Below are 16,628 nucleotides of genomic sequence, written 5' to 3'. Positions count from 1 at the left end.
TTTGTGTAGTGTTATTCGTCTCATAATGAGCTCTTGCTGTGAGGTTGCTATAGTATGAACCTATTCGGCTTTCCTGCCTACTAGGCCTTGCCTAGGAAAGATTATCTTAATTCTGTAGCTCTGTATAGCCTCTGTTTGGGCTCTCTTTAGTGTGTTTTTTGTTTGTTTTGTTTTTTCCTCCCTTGTTAATTCTGAATTGGTTTAATAGTTGTGATTAAAACTAATTCCCACCAGTCTAGATACTGCATAGTTTCACTGGCTAGTGCAAGTGCATTCCTTGGTGTGGCTGTGTTTGTAACGCACCATTCAGTTAGTGAAGTGCAGCAGTGCAGGCGCAGAGTGCAGCTGCTTTGGCGTTATTACGAAGGAACGTGGCACGCAGAGCGTTAGAGGCGCTGGGTTGATGGATGTGCTCTGCCCGGAGAGATTTCTTACCCTTCCCCAAAGGTAGCTGGTACAGTTTAAAAACCTATCTAGTTGCATCCGGGTAAGAATCTCTTGTTTCAGTGGGGCTGACTCCTGTTGATCCATTTATTTGACAGTAATGTTGTTATTTTATGGTTCTCATGTGTTTTTTTCTACTCACTGGCCACTTAGAGCCAAGCATGCGCTTATTCCAGCAGCGATGCTGTGCAGGAGTTGCCTTAGTTGTTGTGGAGGGATGTTAGTACTATGTGCTGCGGTCCCAACAGCTTGCGGTCTAAATGGAATCTTTTTAAGGTGTAGGGGTTGCTGCTTGTGCAAACCCATAAACAGGTTCTGTGCTAGTACAGCCTATCACCAGAAGTTTGTGCAAATGCAACTCAGTGCAAGTTTGCTTAACACATGTGGATCCTATTACTTGCATGGATGCAATGATTAAAAAAATACAAACTATGCGTAAGTAGAAAAATGAGTTTTGTTGTTAAATATATCTCTTAGTAAAAATCTTAGCAAGTCATTACAGGTAGGTGTAATGAGAGTGACTTTTGCTGTAAAATCTGCTTTTGTTGGAAGGGCTATGTGACTTGGCCTAGCTCCTCTGGGGCCGGACACAACGGCCGTGCAGACCCATACGTGCAGCCGTCAGGCTGCCTGTCGCTAGCGCAGTTTACAAACCCACCAGTTTTCCTCTCTGGGGCAGGCCATCCGCTGCCTTTCTGCAGCTGGGCCTTGGGAGGCCGCCTGCGCTCGCAGACGCCCGGCCTGGCCCTGCGGCCCGGGGAGAGCCGCCGTCCCTGCCGCGGCCTGGCTGCCCGGGGACGGGCCGGTGCGGGGGAGCCCGGGGCAGCGGCAGCTCCGGGTTGCTGTGGCGGGGGGCCCGGGGGCCCGCAGGCGGTGCCTCCCGCGGGGTGCCGGCGCGGGCGGGGAGGAGCCGGCGGGCGGGCCGCCGCGCCGGGCGGGAAGTGAGCTCAGGCGCACAGGAAATCCCGCCCGCGCCGCGGCCTGTGTTTGCGCTGCGGGCAGAGAAAGGAGCGGAGCGCCTGCAGCGGCCCAGCCGAGCCTGCCGCACGCAACGGGGCCGAGCCATGTCTGACCAGGTACGGGCGCCGCCGGCCCCGGGGGCAGCTGCCGCCGGGCGCGGGGGGACGGCGCGGCGGGCGGCGGCGGCGGGCCCCGCAGCCCCGGGGGCGCGGGAGGAGCTGCCTGCGGCCCCCCCCGCCCCGCTGCCGCGGGGCAGCCCCGGCCCGGCCCCGCGCTCTGTGAGGGGCGGCCCGGGGCGAGCGGAGCCGGGGCCGCCCAGGAGGCACGGGGGGGGATGCTCCCCTCGGGGAGTGGAGTGGGGGGATGCCAGTCTCCGACCTCGGCCCAACTCTGCCCCCCCGCCCTTGGATTTTAGCCCCCCCTTCGCTCAGGGTATTTCGCGAGGAACACGGAGGCGGAGGATACTCGGGGGCTGGGGGCGGCTCCGCGGGGCCCCGGGCCGGGATCGCCGCCGGGGCAGCCGCGGCCCTGGAAACCCGGGAGCGCGGCGAGGGGTGAGCAGTGTTGCACAACAGCGGTTTCCTTTCATTTTCCATTTCCCAGATGTGTGGTAGGATGCTCTTCCTCCGGAGCAGGCTTTGTGCGGGTTAGGCTAGACTTGCCAGGTCCTCTGTTTGCCCTAGAAATGCGGGGGGGGGGGGGGGGGGGAGAACAACCCAGACTTTCTTAGCTGAGCGTTGCTTGCCAGTATTAAACACCCCATCCTTCACCGAGACTGTCCTGCCTTTTTTCCCTGTACATCGTTAGGTTCCTGTCAATTCTGACTTCTCAACCGGGGACTTGAATGTTTACTTGTACCACAAGTTCCTGGCTTGCTTGGTGTGGCATGTATACAGTCCTTTGCTTACAACTGTTGCTTTGGGCTATGTGACCTGCTGGTGGAAAGTTAAAACAGCATTCCAGTTTTAATCTGTGTCGTGTTTTGCTTTATTTTTTTATATTGCCTTCATATGGCAGTGTCTTCTAACTTTGTCATGATGCTTCGACTTTGGAAAAATCAATGTCAGTATCTACAAATGTTTCCTGCAGTACTCTGAAGTCAAGAATAGTACTAGTGCCAGCCAGGAAATTAAAAGTGTTCAGAGACAAGGTTAAGCTTAGTCTATACTGTGTCTGCTTTGAGGAGTAGCCTTGATACATTATGACCCGTGAATAGAAACCACTGGTGTATGCGCTGGTGGTCTTCCTTCCTGCCCCTGACTTTCGAGCACAACGCAACTCTACTGGTGAGGAGGGTGCTGCTGCCTATCTCTGCCTGTGAGAGTGCAGCTAGGAGCGCAGCTATTGCTGGCACCCATTAGGATACGTTTCCAGTGTAGTAAAATACGTAAAAGTGGCTGCGTTAAAAAAAAAAAAAAAAAAGCAAATTCTGAACTAGATTTTGTAGACTGATCTTCACGTGATGTGCTCTGTAGCTCTCTGCATTTGTGAACTGAGGCATGTTTTAACACATAGCAGCTTTTGTTAGGCAATTCCTTCTTCAGGCAAGTTCTGCTAAAACACATACATGTTTGTTCTTTGGGACTGCTTGAAGTATGTAGAACTCATTGTATGTGATAACCTTTTTTGGATACATATCTTAAAGGCCTTTGAATAAGGACCCTGATTTTTTTTTTAAATAGATAAGCTAAACATTGTTATATGTTGTGTCATTCACTTCTGGGGGGACTGTGCAACAAGAGCTAAACATATGCTTAGCTAACAGTATAACGTACGGTAATGCAGCACTGTAAATCTCGTTCCTCTGTTTATCAATCCTACAGGAATAATTGGATTACCCAAAATTGTGGCTTGCTTAGTGGCTTTCTTTTTGGTGCTGGAATTAAGTTAAGAGGACATAATTTGTCACCAGTTATGATAATTTTGCCTTGTCTTTTTAGTAGAAATAAAGAAGCATATTTTAGTTAGTTTATTTCCAATAGGAAATTAACTTTTATGTTAAATAAAAATACTTGCAAGAAGGGCAGTCTTCAAAAAACACATGGCTACTTGGTGGGATCTAAGCAGAAATAAAAAGAATAATTCTTCTCCTCCCTTCAAGGGTCTCAGGCTGTTTTTGCTTCTAGATGCTGGCATTTTTATCTGTTCATGTACTACTAATAAAGAATGCTATAGTTTGTATGCTTTTTTCCCACTCCTGTGACAAATGTAAGAGTTTATTTGCTGTGTTAGGAAGTGTTGTAGCCCTCTTCCTCTAGTAATTTTGGTTTTGTTAATTTTTTTAAGATTATCTAAAGTGTGCTGAGTATAGGGTGGGGGCTTTTTAGGCTTGGATATTGAGGTTTGAGCACTTCAGAAAATTGGAGGAGGAAGCTTGCAATATACTGCCTTATAATGTTTGTTTTGTGGTTTCATTAGTTGCAATGGCAATACCAGTGTGTTTCATCCAAGAAACTTCGGGTGCTTTTTACGGTCATGAATTTAGCGTTGATACATAAATGTGAGACAGTACTAGAAGCCTCATTTTGTGCTATTTAGGAAAAGTGTGGAATGAAGCCTTTAAAACTTTAGGCATCTAATGAAAAGTTAGAACTTGGAGTGTTGTGGTATTTCTGTTTCGTGTGTATGGTAGTCTTTTTCTTTTTTATGTGCTGTTTCATGAGATACCCTAAACACCAGTTCTTTTCACAGTGCAAGTAAAAGTCTGGAGGCTTGCTTGCAGATTGCTGATCCAGGATTTTGTTAGTGAATGCTCGTAGTTTAGTAACTTTGCAATCTGCTTGCTTTCTTTGTTCTCAAGTGTTTTTGTGTTGGCTTTACCATTTGGCATTGAATGGCAGTATAGTTCACTGACAAAATGTAGGGAGCTGTTTCAGACTTGCTGGGTCTTGTTGTGTTCTGATTTCAAATATTTTGCTCTTTTTCTAAGCTTCAGTTATTGGTGTTGTCAACATTGATTTGATGTTATTTCTCTTTTCTGAAATTACAGCACTATTTGCTCTTACTTTGTGGGTGAGAGGTTGCTGGGGCTTTAAATGAGCAATTTTATGGTATTATGTTTCAAGATTCCAATTCCCTCTGTTTTTTCTACTGTTTGCTGCTTTCCCTATTCATTTTCAGTACTACAGCCATCTTTCCCTGAGGGTAGGAATCAAACATCTTAGGAATCATTGCTTTCCACTCATGTTGGCCAGAGGCACTGTCATAGTAGGAATGATGATTTGTCATACCATATACAGGATGATTTGTTTTGGAAAGTGAAGTAGGTAGATCTGTTACAATGCACAGAACTGTATAAACTACTACAAATGTCTCTGCTGCTGGGGTAATATGCTGCTGTGCAATTTGGTTCTTGTGCAAAGTAAACTAAGACAGTGACTGACCTGAAATGTCTTGTAAAGGGACAGGATGTTCTTACAAATTCTTTCAGGGATAGCAAAGCAGGAGATAGTTTTGAAGTTACAGACTTCAGATCTGTAGAGATCTCAATCTCTCTCTGATTCCTAGAGGTTAGTAATCCTGCATGCAGACAATAAACATGCTGTTTGTGCAAGTAACCGGAAAAAGTCACAGGTTCTTATTTTCTTGGAAACCAGTGTATTTTTATTCCTGCAAATAGTCCCATGAGGTTAGAGTTCAGATATGTTAGAAAGGCAAAACTTTGGTGGGCAGCACAGTTGCTGTGACTGTATTACCAGCGAAGACTCCTTTCACACTTCAAAAGTGACTTGCTTGGAGACCTGATGGTAAGTGTCTAGTTTCTTGAAAGCTTGGTGTCAGTTTTTGGGTTTGAGCTTTAAGGGTGATGAATCAGTCCCAGCACTTCAGGTTGTGCCCAGATGGGTATTTAAAAATGAAAAAAGGTAACCAGGTGGAGTCTCTGGCTCATACTTTTTTTCTCATCACTGAAACTGAATGGATCTGGCTTGAGGCAGTGAGTCAAACTGGTACAAAGAGCGCTTCCTCTCTCTTTCTTTCCTCCAGACTGAGACTGGTACAAATAGGGAAGGTGTTTGCAGACTTTTCCCCTGCCCTTCCCTGAACTTTTAACATTCGAAGAAGTTGTGCATGTTTAACCTCTTTAAGGGGAAAAAAAAAAATGCCTGAAAAGGCTTGTCTGCCATTTTAATCTGGAGATAGAGACCTATCTGGATGGACTTAACACAGAAGGTTAGTATGTGTTTTTGGCACTTGATCCTAAAGTTCAAGTCCAACCGTACAAAGGATATTTCTGTATACTCAGCAAAAAGTCCCTTTAGGGCTGGGAAAACATATGTGGTAGGCACCTGTACATATTTTGCTTATTTTGTCTACTGTGTTAAGCAATAAAATATAAAAGGAAGATTGGAAACATGATCAGCAGGGTATCCTTGTTTCTGACTACTTGAGAAGATTTCTTTGTCGAGCACCATCTGGACCTGAGGCAGTGTCTGTGTAAAATCCCTTTGTGCTGCAGTGGAACATAACCGAAGGCCTGATCCAGAATATGTAGTGACAGGCAAGGGATGGGGTTAATAGTACCTGATCTCTCACTTGTCTTATCTATCAGCAGCTAACATGACAACTCTGATGTCCTCAATTCATGTCATATAGAACATAACACTTAAACCCTTTTGATGAGCTTTAGTGCTCAAGTTGTTGAATCAGACTTGTCTGTACAATTAATTCTTACCCTGTAAAGATATCAAAACAATATGGTTCTTAGAACTGGAACTTGTAAGAATTGTGGTCTTAAAACAAACATGCTAGAAGAAAGCTGTTACTCGATGTTGTTTTGTTGTCATAGAAAAGAAGGTGGCTGACCATCCTTTTGAAAGTAGTGACTACTATTGATGCAATAGGGTGAAAAATGTTTGCATGGTTCACTCTCTTTACCCTGATAGGGTGTCACAAGTGCTTTCTGTTTACTCTCCTCATGATGTTATTTTTTCTGTCAAATATCTGAGCCTCTTAGTATGCTTCCTGTATTTCTTTTTTGCAGTCTGTTTGTTGACTAGGAGTTAGTGGTATAAAATCGTACTTCTCAGTTTTGCATCTGTCATCTATTTCCAAATGATCCTTCTCTCATCTCTTATGTTCCTCACAGTGTTTCTCTTCCATCATTAATTAAACTTTCCACAGGCAGACAGAGCGCCTTTCATAGTACTATGTTGCTATTATTTTCACACACAGAAAGGAAGAAGTAAGGTGCCTTGGATAGTCTGATTTCATGTAATAAGGAGGATGACAGCTGTCATACTGTCCAGTGAAAATAATGAAGTTTGGAACTGATCAGATTTTTTTTTAATGTTTTTCTTGCAGGAAGCAAAACCTTCAGCTGAGGACTTAGGAGATAAGAAAGAAGGGGAATACATTAAACTCAAAGTCATTGGGCAGGTGAGTTTTTACAAAATTACTTGTTGACATTTGGTGGAGGTGTGAGTTTTTGTATTGTAGAAATGAACAAATGAAAGTTGATACTTTTAGTTCTTCAATGTGGATCCTCCCCTGCCATGAACTACTTACCAATTGCCAGTAATGTGTGTTAGTATACTCTCTGGTGTGTTTTTTTGTTTTTTGTTTTTTTTTTTTTTTTAAAGCTTGAGTAATTTATCCTTCTGACTCAGGATTTGGTCAGTGTGATCCTCATCTTACAACTAGGGGACCTGATGCATTGAAGGATGATTAATTTATCCAAGGATATGAATGAACTATGTGGCTAAATCAATAAATTCAGGTCTTCAGAGTTCATGTAGTACACTAAGCGTGAGGTCAACTTTCTTGTACAGGGCTAGGAAGAGGATTCTTCTGTTGGCTGGCATGTTGGTAGATATGTATGGTGGATTATAAGCCTGAATTCAAGTTGTGTTGGAATGTGAATGTCGAGATCCTTCTTGAACAGAAGTCCTTCTGTGCAAAGAACCCCTAGCCCATATGACTTAAATCAGTATTGTTTGTTGGAGTATTAGCACGATTGCTGCGCTGTTGACTGGAGACGGATGACTTAAAGTAGGACTAACACAAACTAGCTTACCTCTTGCTGGTTTAGTCGGCAATGATGAGAACGCATCCAAAAGCTAAACATGACCCGCATGCTTTTTGAACAGAACCTCCTGCAGTCTGTTTTATCTGTAGCCATTTTGAAAGTTGTAGTTACTTACATCTTATGGCTGGTAGGAAGGAGTGTAGAATAATGAGACCTAAGACTTCTTAGGTTAGCGTTGTGTTGCCAACTCTGCCTGTATCCTAACTTCTAGATAATTACTCTAATTGGACGAGGTTTCGTATATATTTTGAAGTGCAAGCTTTAACTTGTCTCTTGGAATCTTGGAGCAGAAGTTCCCTGCATATGTATGTTTGTATTTCATAAGTACATCAGCTGGGTAAAGATGGAAGCACAGACTGAACCATGTATGGTTTTTAGTACTTTTAAATCCAAAACCTCCATAGTGAGCCTAAGGCTATACTATGCCATCTGTTTTAAAATAGAGCTTCCTGTGGAAGTGCATGATGAATTTAGCAACTGATGAATTATCCTGGAGGTTCGTGTTATGATGCACCAAGGTATGTGTGGTGATAGTTAAACTGCATTCCGTGTTAGTTTTATGTAAGTTTTTCTTAATGAAAGTCTTAAAATCAGCATAGATAAAGTAAGCAGTTACTACAAAGAGAGTAACTTTTTTTCTTTTCTGTTCTTAGGACAGCAGTGAAATTCACTTCAAGGTGAAAATGACAACACACCTCAAGAAACTCAAAGAATCATACTGTCAAAGACAGGTTTGTGAAACAGTGGCACTCTCTTTAAAAAGAAAATAAAAAAGCCAAATGCTTTAGCTTTACTTTTCTCACTGTTCTTTCAAATGAAGACATTTGTTGAGACAGTCAACCTTTTGTCTAGTTACCAGCAGGGCAGGTATCTGACAGTACAAATATAATGGATCTCCTCATTTCTTTTGATAAGCAAAGGTATTTCTATTTAAGACAGTTGTGAATTTTGTAGTAAGTTAAATTTACTGTTTTAAAATACATAGTGGCTGCTCAGAAGACATAAAAGTTACCTTTTAAAATGCCCAGGCATGCATTTATAGTTACTGTAAAATCTCCCGTCTCCAAGTGAAATTCCCTTAAAGCTGTAGACTGCTGCAGCTTAGGATGAGAGTCTTAGGCATTGTTACAGTCATTAATATGGTAACTGATTAACACTAGCTATTATGCCCAAAGTTAAAGAAATCTACAACATTAATTGTGGATGTAGGTAAATAGTGACTACTGTTACAGAACAAAAATATATCTTCACTTCCAGATTCTGTGGCAGATATTGTGGATTCACTGCTACTATTTCCAGAAGCCCTGGCCTAGTTTACCCCCAGCTTTGGGGATAGATGCCTTGTTTGGCCTTTTCTTGAGTAACTGTGTTGGAGTTCACTTCAGGAGATATAATCATAAGAAATAATACTTCGGGTTTTTTCTTAATACCTTGAGACAAGTTGAACTTGTCAATTTAAGTGTTCTTTTGTAGAATGCATTCTTTTTTGCTATCCTGGCGTAGGAGGAAAGAAAAGATCAAACACCAGGTATGTTTGTAGCCAAATCCAAATGATTAAAATTGTGATTCATTTGAAAAAGTTGAAATTTTAAAATAAGATCTTGGAAATAATTCATGCAGCAGTCTTATTGACTGATGAAGATGCATGTGTGGGGAATTCTTTTTTTCTTTAAGACAGACATAATTGTTTGAATGAACACAGCTTTATCTATCTCCTGGGCTGAATCTGGAGAGTCTGTGATTTCATTTATCAGCAGTCAATATGGTTTTTGGTGTCAAGTAAAGGAACCGTGAACATTTCTTCCAAGTTGGCCAGAGGGATTGTTGGAAGAATGTGAAGAGCTGTTCTTTCCTTTGCATTTTTCTGCCTGGTTATTTACAGGCAATATTTCTGAGATCTAATTGATGCACAAAACAGGTCATATTTCACTTGCGTTTGTTTTGCTCATAACTTGAAAGAGAAGAAAAAGATCAGATGTTTGCCTCATCTATTGAGGTGAAGTATGGTACTCTGCCATAACACAGGCACACTGTACAATAGTTGTACTGTGACTTAACTTTATTTACCATTGGGATGCTCCTTTCTCCCTGTTTGAATGGTGTTCCTTTTTCTCCCTCTCAGCTCTGCTCTTACTTGTCCCCAGTGTAGAGCTTTTGCAGAAGTGATAATGATAAAGGTTGCTATTCCTTCCTATGATGATATAAGATTGGGAAAGCAAGGGTAGGAGTTCATGAAGTAAACATCATGTTCCTCCTCTTGTCGTAGGATCTTGAATAAGGCTGATATGCAGTTCAGGAAAAGACACAACCTTCATGTGTAATGTTGTCTTGGAAGGGAGGGTGTAGTCAGTGCTTTATTTATAAATAAAAAAAGACAAGGGAAAAAAAATAAGGAAACCTCCAAGTTGTTGAACTAGAGCTCCAGTGAGACTTTGGAATAAACATGAATTTCAGGACTATCGTGCTCCTTGAGTCACTTTGTAGTCTACATCGTTGTAACAGAATAGCTGAGCTCCCTGTGTAACAGGAACTAACACTTTGGTTTTTTACTTTCATGTGTGTTGTTTTTATTAAAAATGTTTTTCTTGTAAATCCGTACAAGTTTCAGTAAGTTTCTTTTCCTGTACATCTGTTTCTTTTTTTAGGGTGTTCCAATGAATTCACTCAGGTTCCTCTTCGAGGGTCAGAGAATTACTGATAATCATACCCCCAAGGAGGTGAGTTTCCTTCTAGAAAAAGTGTTAGATAGTTCACTGGGGAAACTAAATACCAAATTAGTTAGTTTTTCTGTTCTGCTAGACTGTTAACTGGAATGAAGGTGTTTCTTTAAGTATAGCCAACTTTTTGGACTATATTGAGTCAAATATAGTCTGACTGTATTTGTCTAACTAGAATCTTTAATAAGGCCAGTATACAGTTTAGAAAGAGACCGATAGGACCTTCATGTGTAATATTGTCTCAGAAGGGAGGGTGTAGTCACTGCTTACCACAGAGGGGGGGGGGGGGGGGAACAAAAACAACCCAAACAAACAAAGGAAACTTCCCAGTTGTTGAGCTAGAACTTCAGTGTGACTAGTTCACATTTATTAGATGAAAGTGTAAATAAACAGAAAACAGGTTACTTCTGCTGTCCAGTGACTTCCACCAATTGTTATGACAAAGCAGGAAGAAACACTGTTATAATGATGACCTTCTGAAAAATCAAACTTGTGTACTGTGAAATTGAACAAGTTACCCTCTTTGAGAGAACAGTTGTAAATAGGCTTTGAGTTGCAAGCTGTAGGTCTTGGCTGTATTGTGAGGTAGTACTGTGCTATATGTAATTCATGGGGCTGTACAGCGGGTGCATTCACTAGGATGCTGGTTATGTTCCCGTGCATCTGTTGCCCAAGAAGGGATTTAGAGAAAGGTGAAGCTAGCAACTTCCAGGCTGATGTGTACTGCTCCACAAGTGGATTTAGACTTCACTGATGAGGCTTTTGCTTTGACTGAGATGCATAAGACTGAAGGTAAAGGCCTAAAAATCATGAGTGTTGGCTAGTGAGATGGTGACTGACATTTCTTTTCACGCCTTTGATGAATTACGATGGGACAGAGGAACAAACCATTGTATAACTTGTCTAGGACCTGCTCTGAATTCAGTACACCAGATTTATAACAATTATATGCTGTTTTTCTCTGTTCTCACAGCTGGGGATGGAGGAGGAAGATGTGATTGAAGTTTATCAGGAACAGACGGGGGGTCACTCAACAGTTTAGATCCTTCTGTTTGTTTTCTTCCCCCTTAATCCTTTTTTATTTTTAAATAATAGTTCTTTTGTAATGTGGTGTTCAACACTGAATTGAAACTGGCACCCCATCTCTGGGAGTTTATTTTCAAGCGTCTGGTATTTTGAATTCTCGTGCTCATTATACACTATTGTTTCTGTTTTCATTGTGCTGAACTTTTGTGATCCAGCTGCAGCCTTGCTCCCCTCTTCCCTTCTGCCCTCCCCTTTAGAAATACACATACACACATGCATTTGTATGTTCACTAGGTTCGTGCATTTCAGGCACGAAGGCTGTAAGATCTGCCAGGTGGGCGAGTGTTCTTAATGACTTCCATATCTGCCCTGAAGTTTTGATGTGTGACTGTTTCACTCCTGGACTATAACTTTCAGTGCGAGATGAAGTTTTTCAGAGAACTAGACTGTGGAGAAATTGTGTATCCATAACTCAGAGCTATTTTGCTTAAATTGTGCTGATGGCCCAACGAAGAAGATTACCAAGTTGGAAACGGAAAAGCTAGAACTGTTGTCATCTGTACCTTGCTCCAGAGATGGCTTTGCTGAAGACATAAAATTGAAAACCCTAATGATTCTTAAATCTTGCCAGAAGAGCCCAGAAGCATTTTAACTCCATATAGCAATTAGTACACGCAGGTATTCATGCAAGAATGTTCACAGCAGACAACTGGTGTTACTTTGACACTCTTGTTTGTACCTTTTGGCCTGGGACGTGGGTTTTGAATGGACACTGTCTGTACCAGCTTCATTTAAAATAAACAAGAAAAACAATTTTATAAACAACTTGCATTTTCTTTTCAAATGTTTGGAAATGAGCAAAACCATAAAGTTATAATTAGGGCATGCTTTTCCGGTAACTATATGTTGAAGCCAGAAAAAAAATGTGCTCTGTAAATATACCTCATTTAAAAAAAAAATTACTTTTTTCTACTTGCCCTAGTAAAATACTTGATCTGCTTGGTTTACAGGTGACTGTTTGAGACTACTAGCTATTTCTTTTCTTGTTAGAGAATATTCGCATACGGTTACATACAGCTTCACTTCATGCACAAAAGGTAAACGGAAAATGCAACTTGGAAGGAAATACAAAGATGGTTTTTAATGTCTATATTTCATATGATCGTGGTACCATTAAATAATCTCTCTATGATGGATGACATGGAAGTGTCGTAGTTCATCAGGCATCATTAGTTCTAGGTAGCTGCAGGTTCTAAATGGTCAGTTTGAGAACATGTTACTGGATATGAAAGCTCAGATGGGAGGTTATGGGCAGGGCAGTGCGGAGAGAAGGTTTCTGCACTGCCCCTGCTTCAGCCTTTCTGCAGATAAATAGGACTTGTTTCTGATTTGGTTTGGTAAATCAAGTTCGCTGTCAATGCCAACTTCATTTACAGACACAGTGCTGGCATACTTGGAAGAAATTACAGATTCTGAATGATTAGTTTTTATGGCATTTGCTGTAAAGCTAGGAATGCGTTTCCTTTCCTGCTTGTGGTGTGTGTCCTGTTTCTGATTTAGTAATACTTTTGTACACATAGTTGCACTAAGCAATTTTTTAAAGATTAAAATTTTTGTTTACAAAATGTCAGAATATGGGATTTTCTTGAAGTATTCTATGTAATTCAGTTCTTAGGGGGAAGAGGGATTGCTACTCTGATGTATAACAACATGGCTTCTTTGCACTTATCTCCTATTGCTTTTTTAGAATACTAAATATATCTGCTTGAGAATACCAGAAATAAAACAGCCTTGTGATTATTATCAGATCATCTTCTGATTTAAATTTGTATAATGCTCTTGTTAGTAGACAAATTCCCATTATCCCTCTTCTGCAAATTAGGAACTGAGGCACAGGGGACAGTAGTTTACTCAGGTCACTCTGGAAGCTGAAAGTGGAGCTGAGAACAGAATCCAGATCCCCTGGGTTTGATGCTAGTACTCCAGTTGCTGCACCAACTTTCTTTGCGTCTTACTGTTCACTCTCCTCTTCCAAATCTGTTTTATATGCTCATTTTTTCAGCTTTCTAGTTGAAGCACTGCATTTAGTTCTCTTGAGACTATGGAGGAGGGTTTCCTGCAGAATGCAGCTTCAGTAGGATGAAGCTCAAGGCAAAGATTTTTCTGTTGTGTAACCTTGTCCTAAAATACATCTCTTCATGGAGTGGATATGGTACCGGCGACAAACTGATTTGACCTCTTTCTCAGACTTGTTGTGCAGCCTCAGAGAGCTAGTGCCTCAACGGAGCTGCTGGTCTAAAGCAATGTCTGTACTGTTATAACTTGATGGAACAATAACAACAAGGTAACTGTACTCTGCCTCAAAGATTAGTGTTCAGAGCTTCCTGTAAAATGAGAAGATACACATGCTACACAGATGCAATAGGAAGTTCATTCTTGGAAGTTGGACATTGAAGTAAAACCTGAATTTTGAAGTCAAGGAGTAGACACACTTGAATTTTCTTCATTTCTCTGGAAGAACTAATACTTTTCAAAATTTCTTTCTGAAAAGATGGTTTGGAGTGGAATTTCTAAACCACTCATAGCTTTAAAGCATATGACTGGAAGTCAGAGTGGCCTTCATATGTTTGAGAAAAACAGGGAAAAGATTCTTTTTTTTTCTCCTGCAATTTTTCTTTTTTTATGTGCTTATCTGTATATTAGAACTGAGTTCAGCTGTTGATGGCTGGTTTTAAGTGTTTTAAAAAAAAAAAGTGGTGGTGGGAGAATGAAACCATCTTCACTGAGTCAGTTATGCAGTGGAAGCTAATCCTTTATTTTATTGTGAAATTAATATATTTACTATTTGCTATGGTGGCATATAAAAGGTGTATTGATAAGCGCTTTACAAAATTATCAGTCTCTCAACAGATTTTCTTAAAGCTGGTGTGTTTAAAGGACTTGTGTGTTCTCTTAAGTGTAAATATCCCTACATGATCATCAATTTGACAAAATGAGATTTTTTGAAGTTAAATGTGTAAATGTTGGCAGGATTTGGAGTTCAGTTAGGATGTCAGACAATGCTAAAACTTGAAGTCTACCACAAATTTTGACTAACCATGTATTGTTTTAGAAGCACTACAATTGTATACTAGTTTTTAACTTTTTCTGCTTTAAATGGAAATTATTTTTAAGAATACAATACTAAAATATCTGTGCTGACCTGCGCATCTTCTGTATGCACTTTTGAATTGTTCTTTGGGTAAATTTTTCTTAAATGAGAAGATCAGCTTCTGAGCACCATACAGAGAACTGTAGGAACTGTGCATGTTGGAAGGTAGTTTAAACTGGTTTTCTTTTGCTCTTAGAACCAGTTTATTTAATTCATATTTAGTTTAATGAAGTTCAGCTTCAATTTAGAGACTACAAAAATTGATTACTTTTCTCCACAGGAGACTCTCTGCGGGAACTGTAATACGAATTGAATCTACACATGTTACACTTTCTTATCTTGGATAATATTAGAGAAGCAGAAAATAAGATAAACCTGATTTACAAGGAAGAAAAGTTCTTATCTTGCTACAGTTTCTCTGTTGTCTTATTGGTGATACCAAAATCTACCTTTTAATAAACATAGCATGTTTATTGCAATTTATTGGTTTGAGGATTCCTCCAGAAGTCAGCACTGAGGTCTACATACCTTTTGTAAACTGGCAGTTCTGTTGTTTTCTCTCTTATTATGGACCAAAGAAACTGGGATGAAGCACAAAGGACAAACTAAATGTGTTCTGGCACCTCAAGAGGTCTGTCTGGATTAATTTCTACTGGCTGATAAAAGATGAATGCTTTTACTTGCTATCAATAGAATGTGTACACAGACTACTGTTGCAGTCTGGGAGAATGATTTGTGAATGACAGTAGCACCTATCCTGACAAGGAATGTTGTTCTTCTTTTGAATAAGGTTGGAACCTTGAATTAGACTGGAACTGAAAGCTCACTACAATGACCCATTCCTGGCACCAAGTATTTATTTATTCTTTTGTATGGTTTTCAGGCCTAGTTTTTCAAGCAGCTGAAAATAAGAAAACACCCATGAACGAGGAACATCTTGAGTGCATTCTAGTCCAGTAGCTTCTATTAGTAGTGCTCGTTGGAACTGCAGATGTTGTTCCAGATCTGCTCTTTGCCTGCAAACAGTGTTAAAGTGGATTGCAGACACAGGACAGAACTCCTCCTTGGGTTAGAAAGCTGGTGCTTTGACTTGAAACCTACAGACTCGGTTAGCTTGCTGCTGGTTCACTGGCAGTTTCTTTGACTTTGCCACAGTGCATACAGTGCCTTCTGAGGCACTGAGCTTGGATGGGAGATTGGACTTCCCGCGGGAGTTGGCTTTGAGCAAGGTTTGGAATGGGCTGAGGAAGAAAAAAATGTTGGCTTAAGCTAATACCTTCTTGTGGGCCAGTATGTTCTCGTGTCACAACAGGATGAATAGAGCAAGCAGGAGAGAGTTATTCCTGCTCAGCTGTAGTTGCCATGTATCCTCTTATCCCTGGTACTGCTTTGTGCCTGACAAATTGATCTAGGCTTCCCTTAAGAAGGCCTGTTACACTATTTGCAGTGTTTTAATATGTGGTGTGCAGACTTCCAGTTCCATGTTCTGAGGTGCTGGTAGGAATGAGTTCTGGAAGCATGCTGGAGTCTGCTCTGATGGGCTGCGTAAAGGTAATCATAGTTTCAGATGTGCAGGGAAATCCAGTTGGCCTCCTTTCTGTAGTGTAAATGAATGCTATAAGCTCTACAACAGTTAAAGAATACAGATAAGATGTACGTGAATTGCTGATGGAATTTGGGGAAACATTGGAAAACTGGTTAAATAGCAAAAGAACTGCATTGTGTCTTGGAGTTTGAATTGAAGGCAGCTTAATTAACTCCTGAGGTACTGATGCTGCTCTTCAATATTAACTACACTGATAGAACTCCTGACTACAGAAGTATTTTTGTATAGTCTGGAACCAGGTGTAAAGATGTGTTATTACTGAGGAAAAAAATAACTTTACTTGTTGATTAATAGCTACATACCTGATTAAAAGCTGTGCTTGTGGTTTGGCTTCTTCTAGAGCTAGTCTAGCATCTTCCTCTTTCTTCAGCTGTTCCTCAGCCTCGTATCTTATCTTCTCCCAGTTTCTTCTTTCATACTCCAGGCGTTCTTCTGCCATCTCCACCAGCTGCTGGTGTTCCTCCTCTAACCACATTGCTCCTTCTTTCTGTCTGTGTTTTTTCTGCCTCTTAGAAACAGATCATCAACAACTATTAGTTGCTCACATACTTCCTATTTAGGAAATGTTTTTTATCAATTACAAATAGAAAGAAAATACTGTTATAATTCTGACATTACAAGTATTTAATGTTGTCTCAAACACATGAATTTGTCTTACATTGGAATTGGATATTTTTAAAAAAACTGCTTGGCATTTAG

General features: G+C 40.8%; 1 protein-coding gene across 2 annotated transcripts; it reads left to right on the top strand.

Annotated features, from left to right (window-relative positions):
* The first annotated feature begins 1,381 nt into the window (after positions 1 to 1,381).
* Positions 1,382 to 12,873, top strand: SUMO1 (small ubiquitin like modifier 1). 2 transcript variants are annotated; one of them, XM_082312407.1, is made up of 5 exons: positions 1,382 to 1,520; positions 6,706 to 6,780; positions 8,083 to 8,160; positions 10,075 to 10,146; positions 11,467 to 12,873. In XM_082312407.1, the coding sequence occupies exons 1-5, from the start codon at positions 1,509 to 1,511 to the stop codon at positions 11,494 to 11,496; spliced, it is 267 nt and encodes an 88-aa protein (XP_082168533.1). In that variant the 5' UTR covers positions 1,382 to 1,508; the 3' UTR covers positions 11,497 to 12,873. The 2 variants fall into 2 exon arrangements, with proteins under 2 accessions (XP_082168533.1, XP_082168532.1); XM_082312406.1 differs by lacking the exon at positions 11,467 to 12,873 and adding an exon at positions 11,120 to 11,354 and having other exon boundaries at positions 1,383 to 1,520.
* The last annotated feature ends 3,755 nt before the right edge of the window (positions 12,874 to 16,628 follow it).

This window comes from Platalea leucorodia (assembly GCF_965183815.1).
Source record: "Platalea leucorodia genome assembly, chromosome: 5".
NCBI lineage: Eukaryota > Metazoa > Chordata > Aves > Pelecaniformes > Threskiornithidae > Platalea > Platalea leucorodia.
The sequence above is the reverse complement of the archived record's forward strand: the minus strand, read 5'-3'. Positions and strand labels throughout refer to the sequence as shown.

Coding starts and splice junctions, on each gene's coding strand:
- SUMO1 (XM_082312406.1), top strand. Junction 8,161..10,074: donor AATCATACTGTCAAAGACAG/GTTTGTGAAACA, acceptor TTCTTTTTTTAG/GGTGTTCCAATGAATTCACT. Junction 10,147..11,119: donor ATAATCATACCCCCAAGGAG/GTGAGTTTCCTT, acceptor CTGTTCTCACAG/CTGGGGATGGAGGAGGAAGA.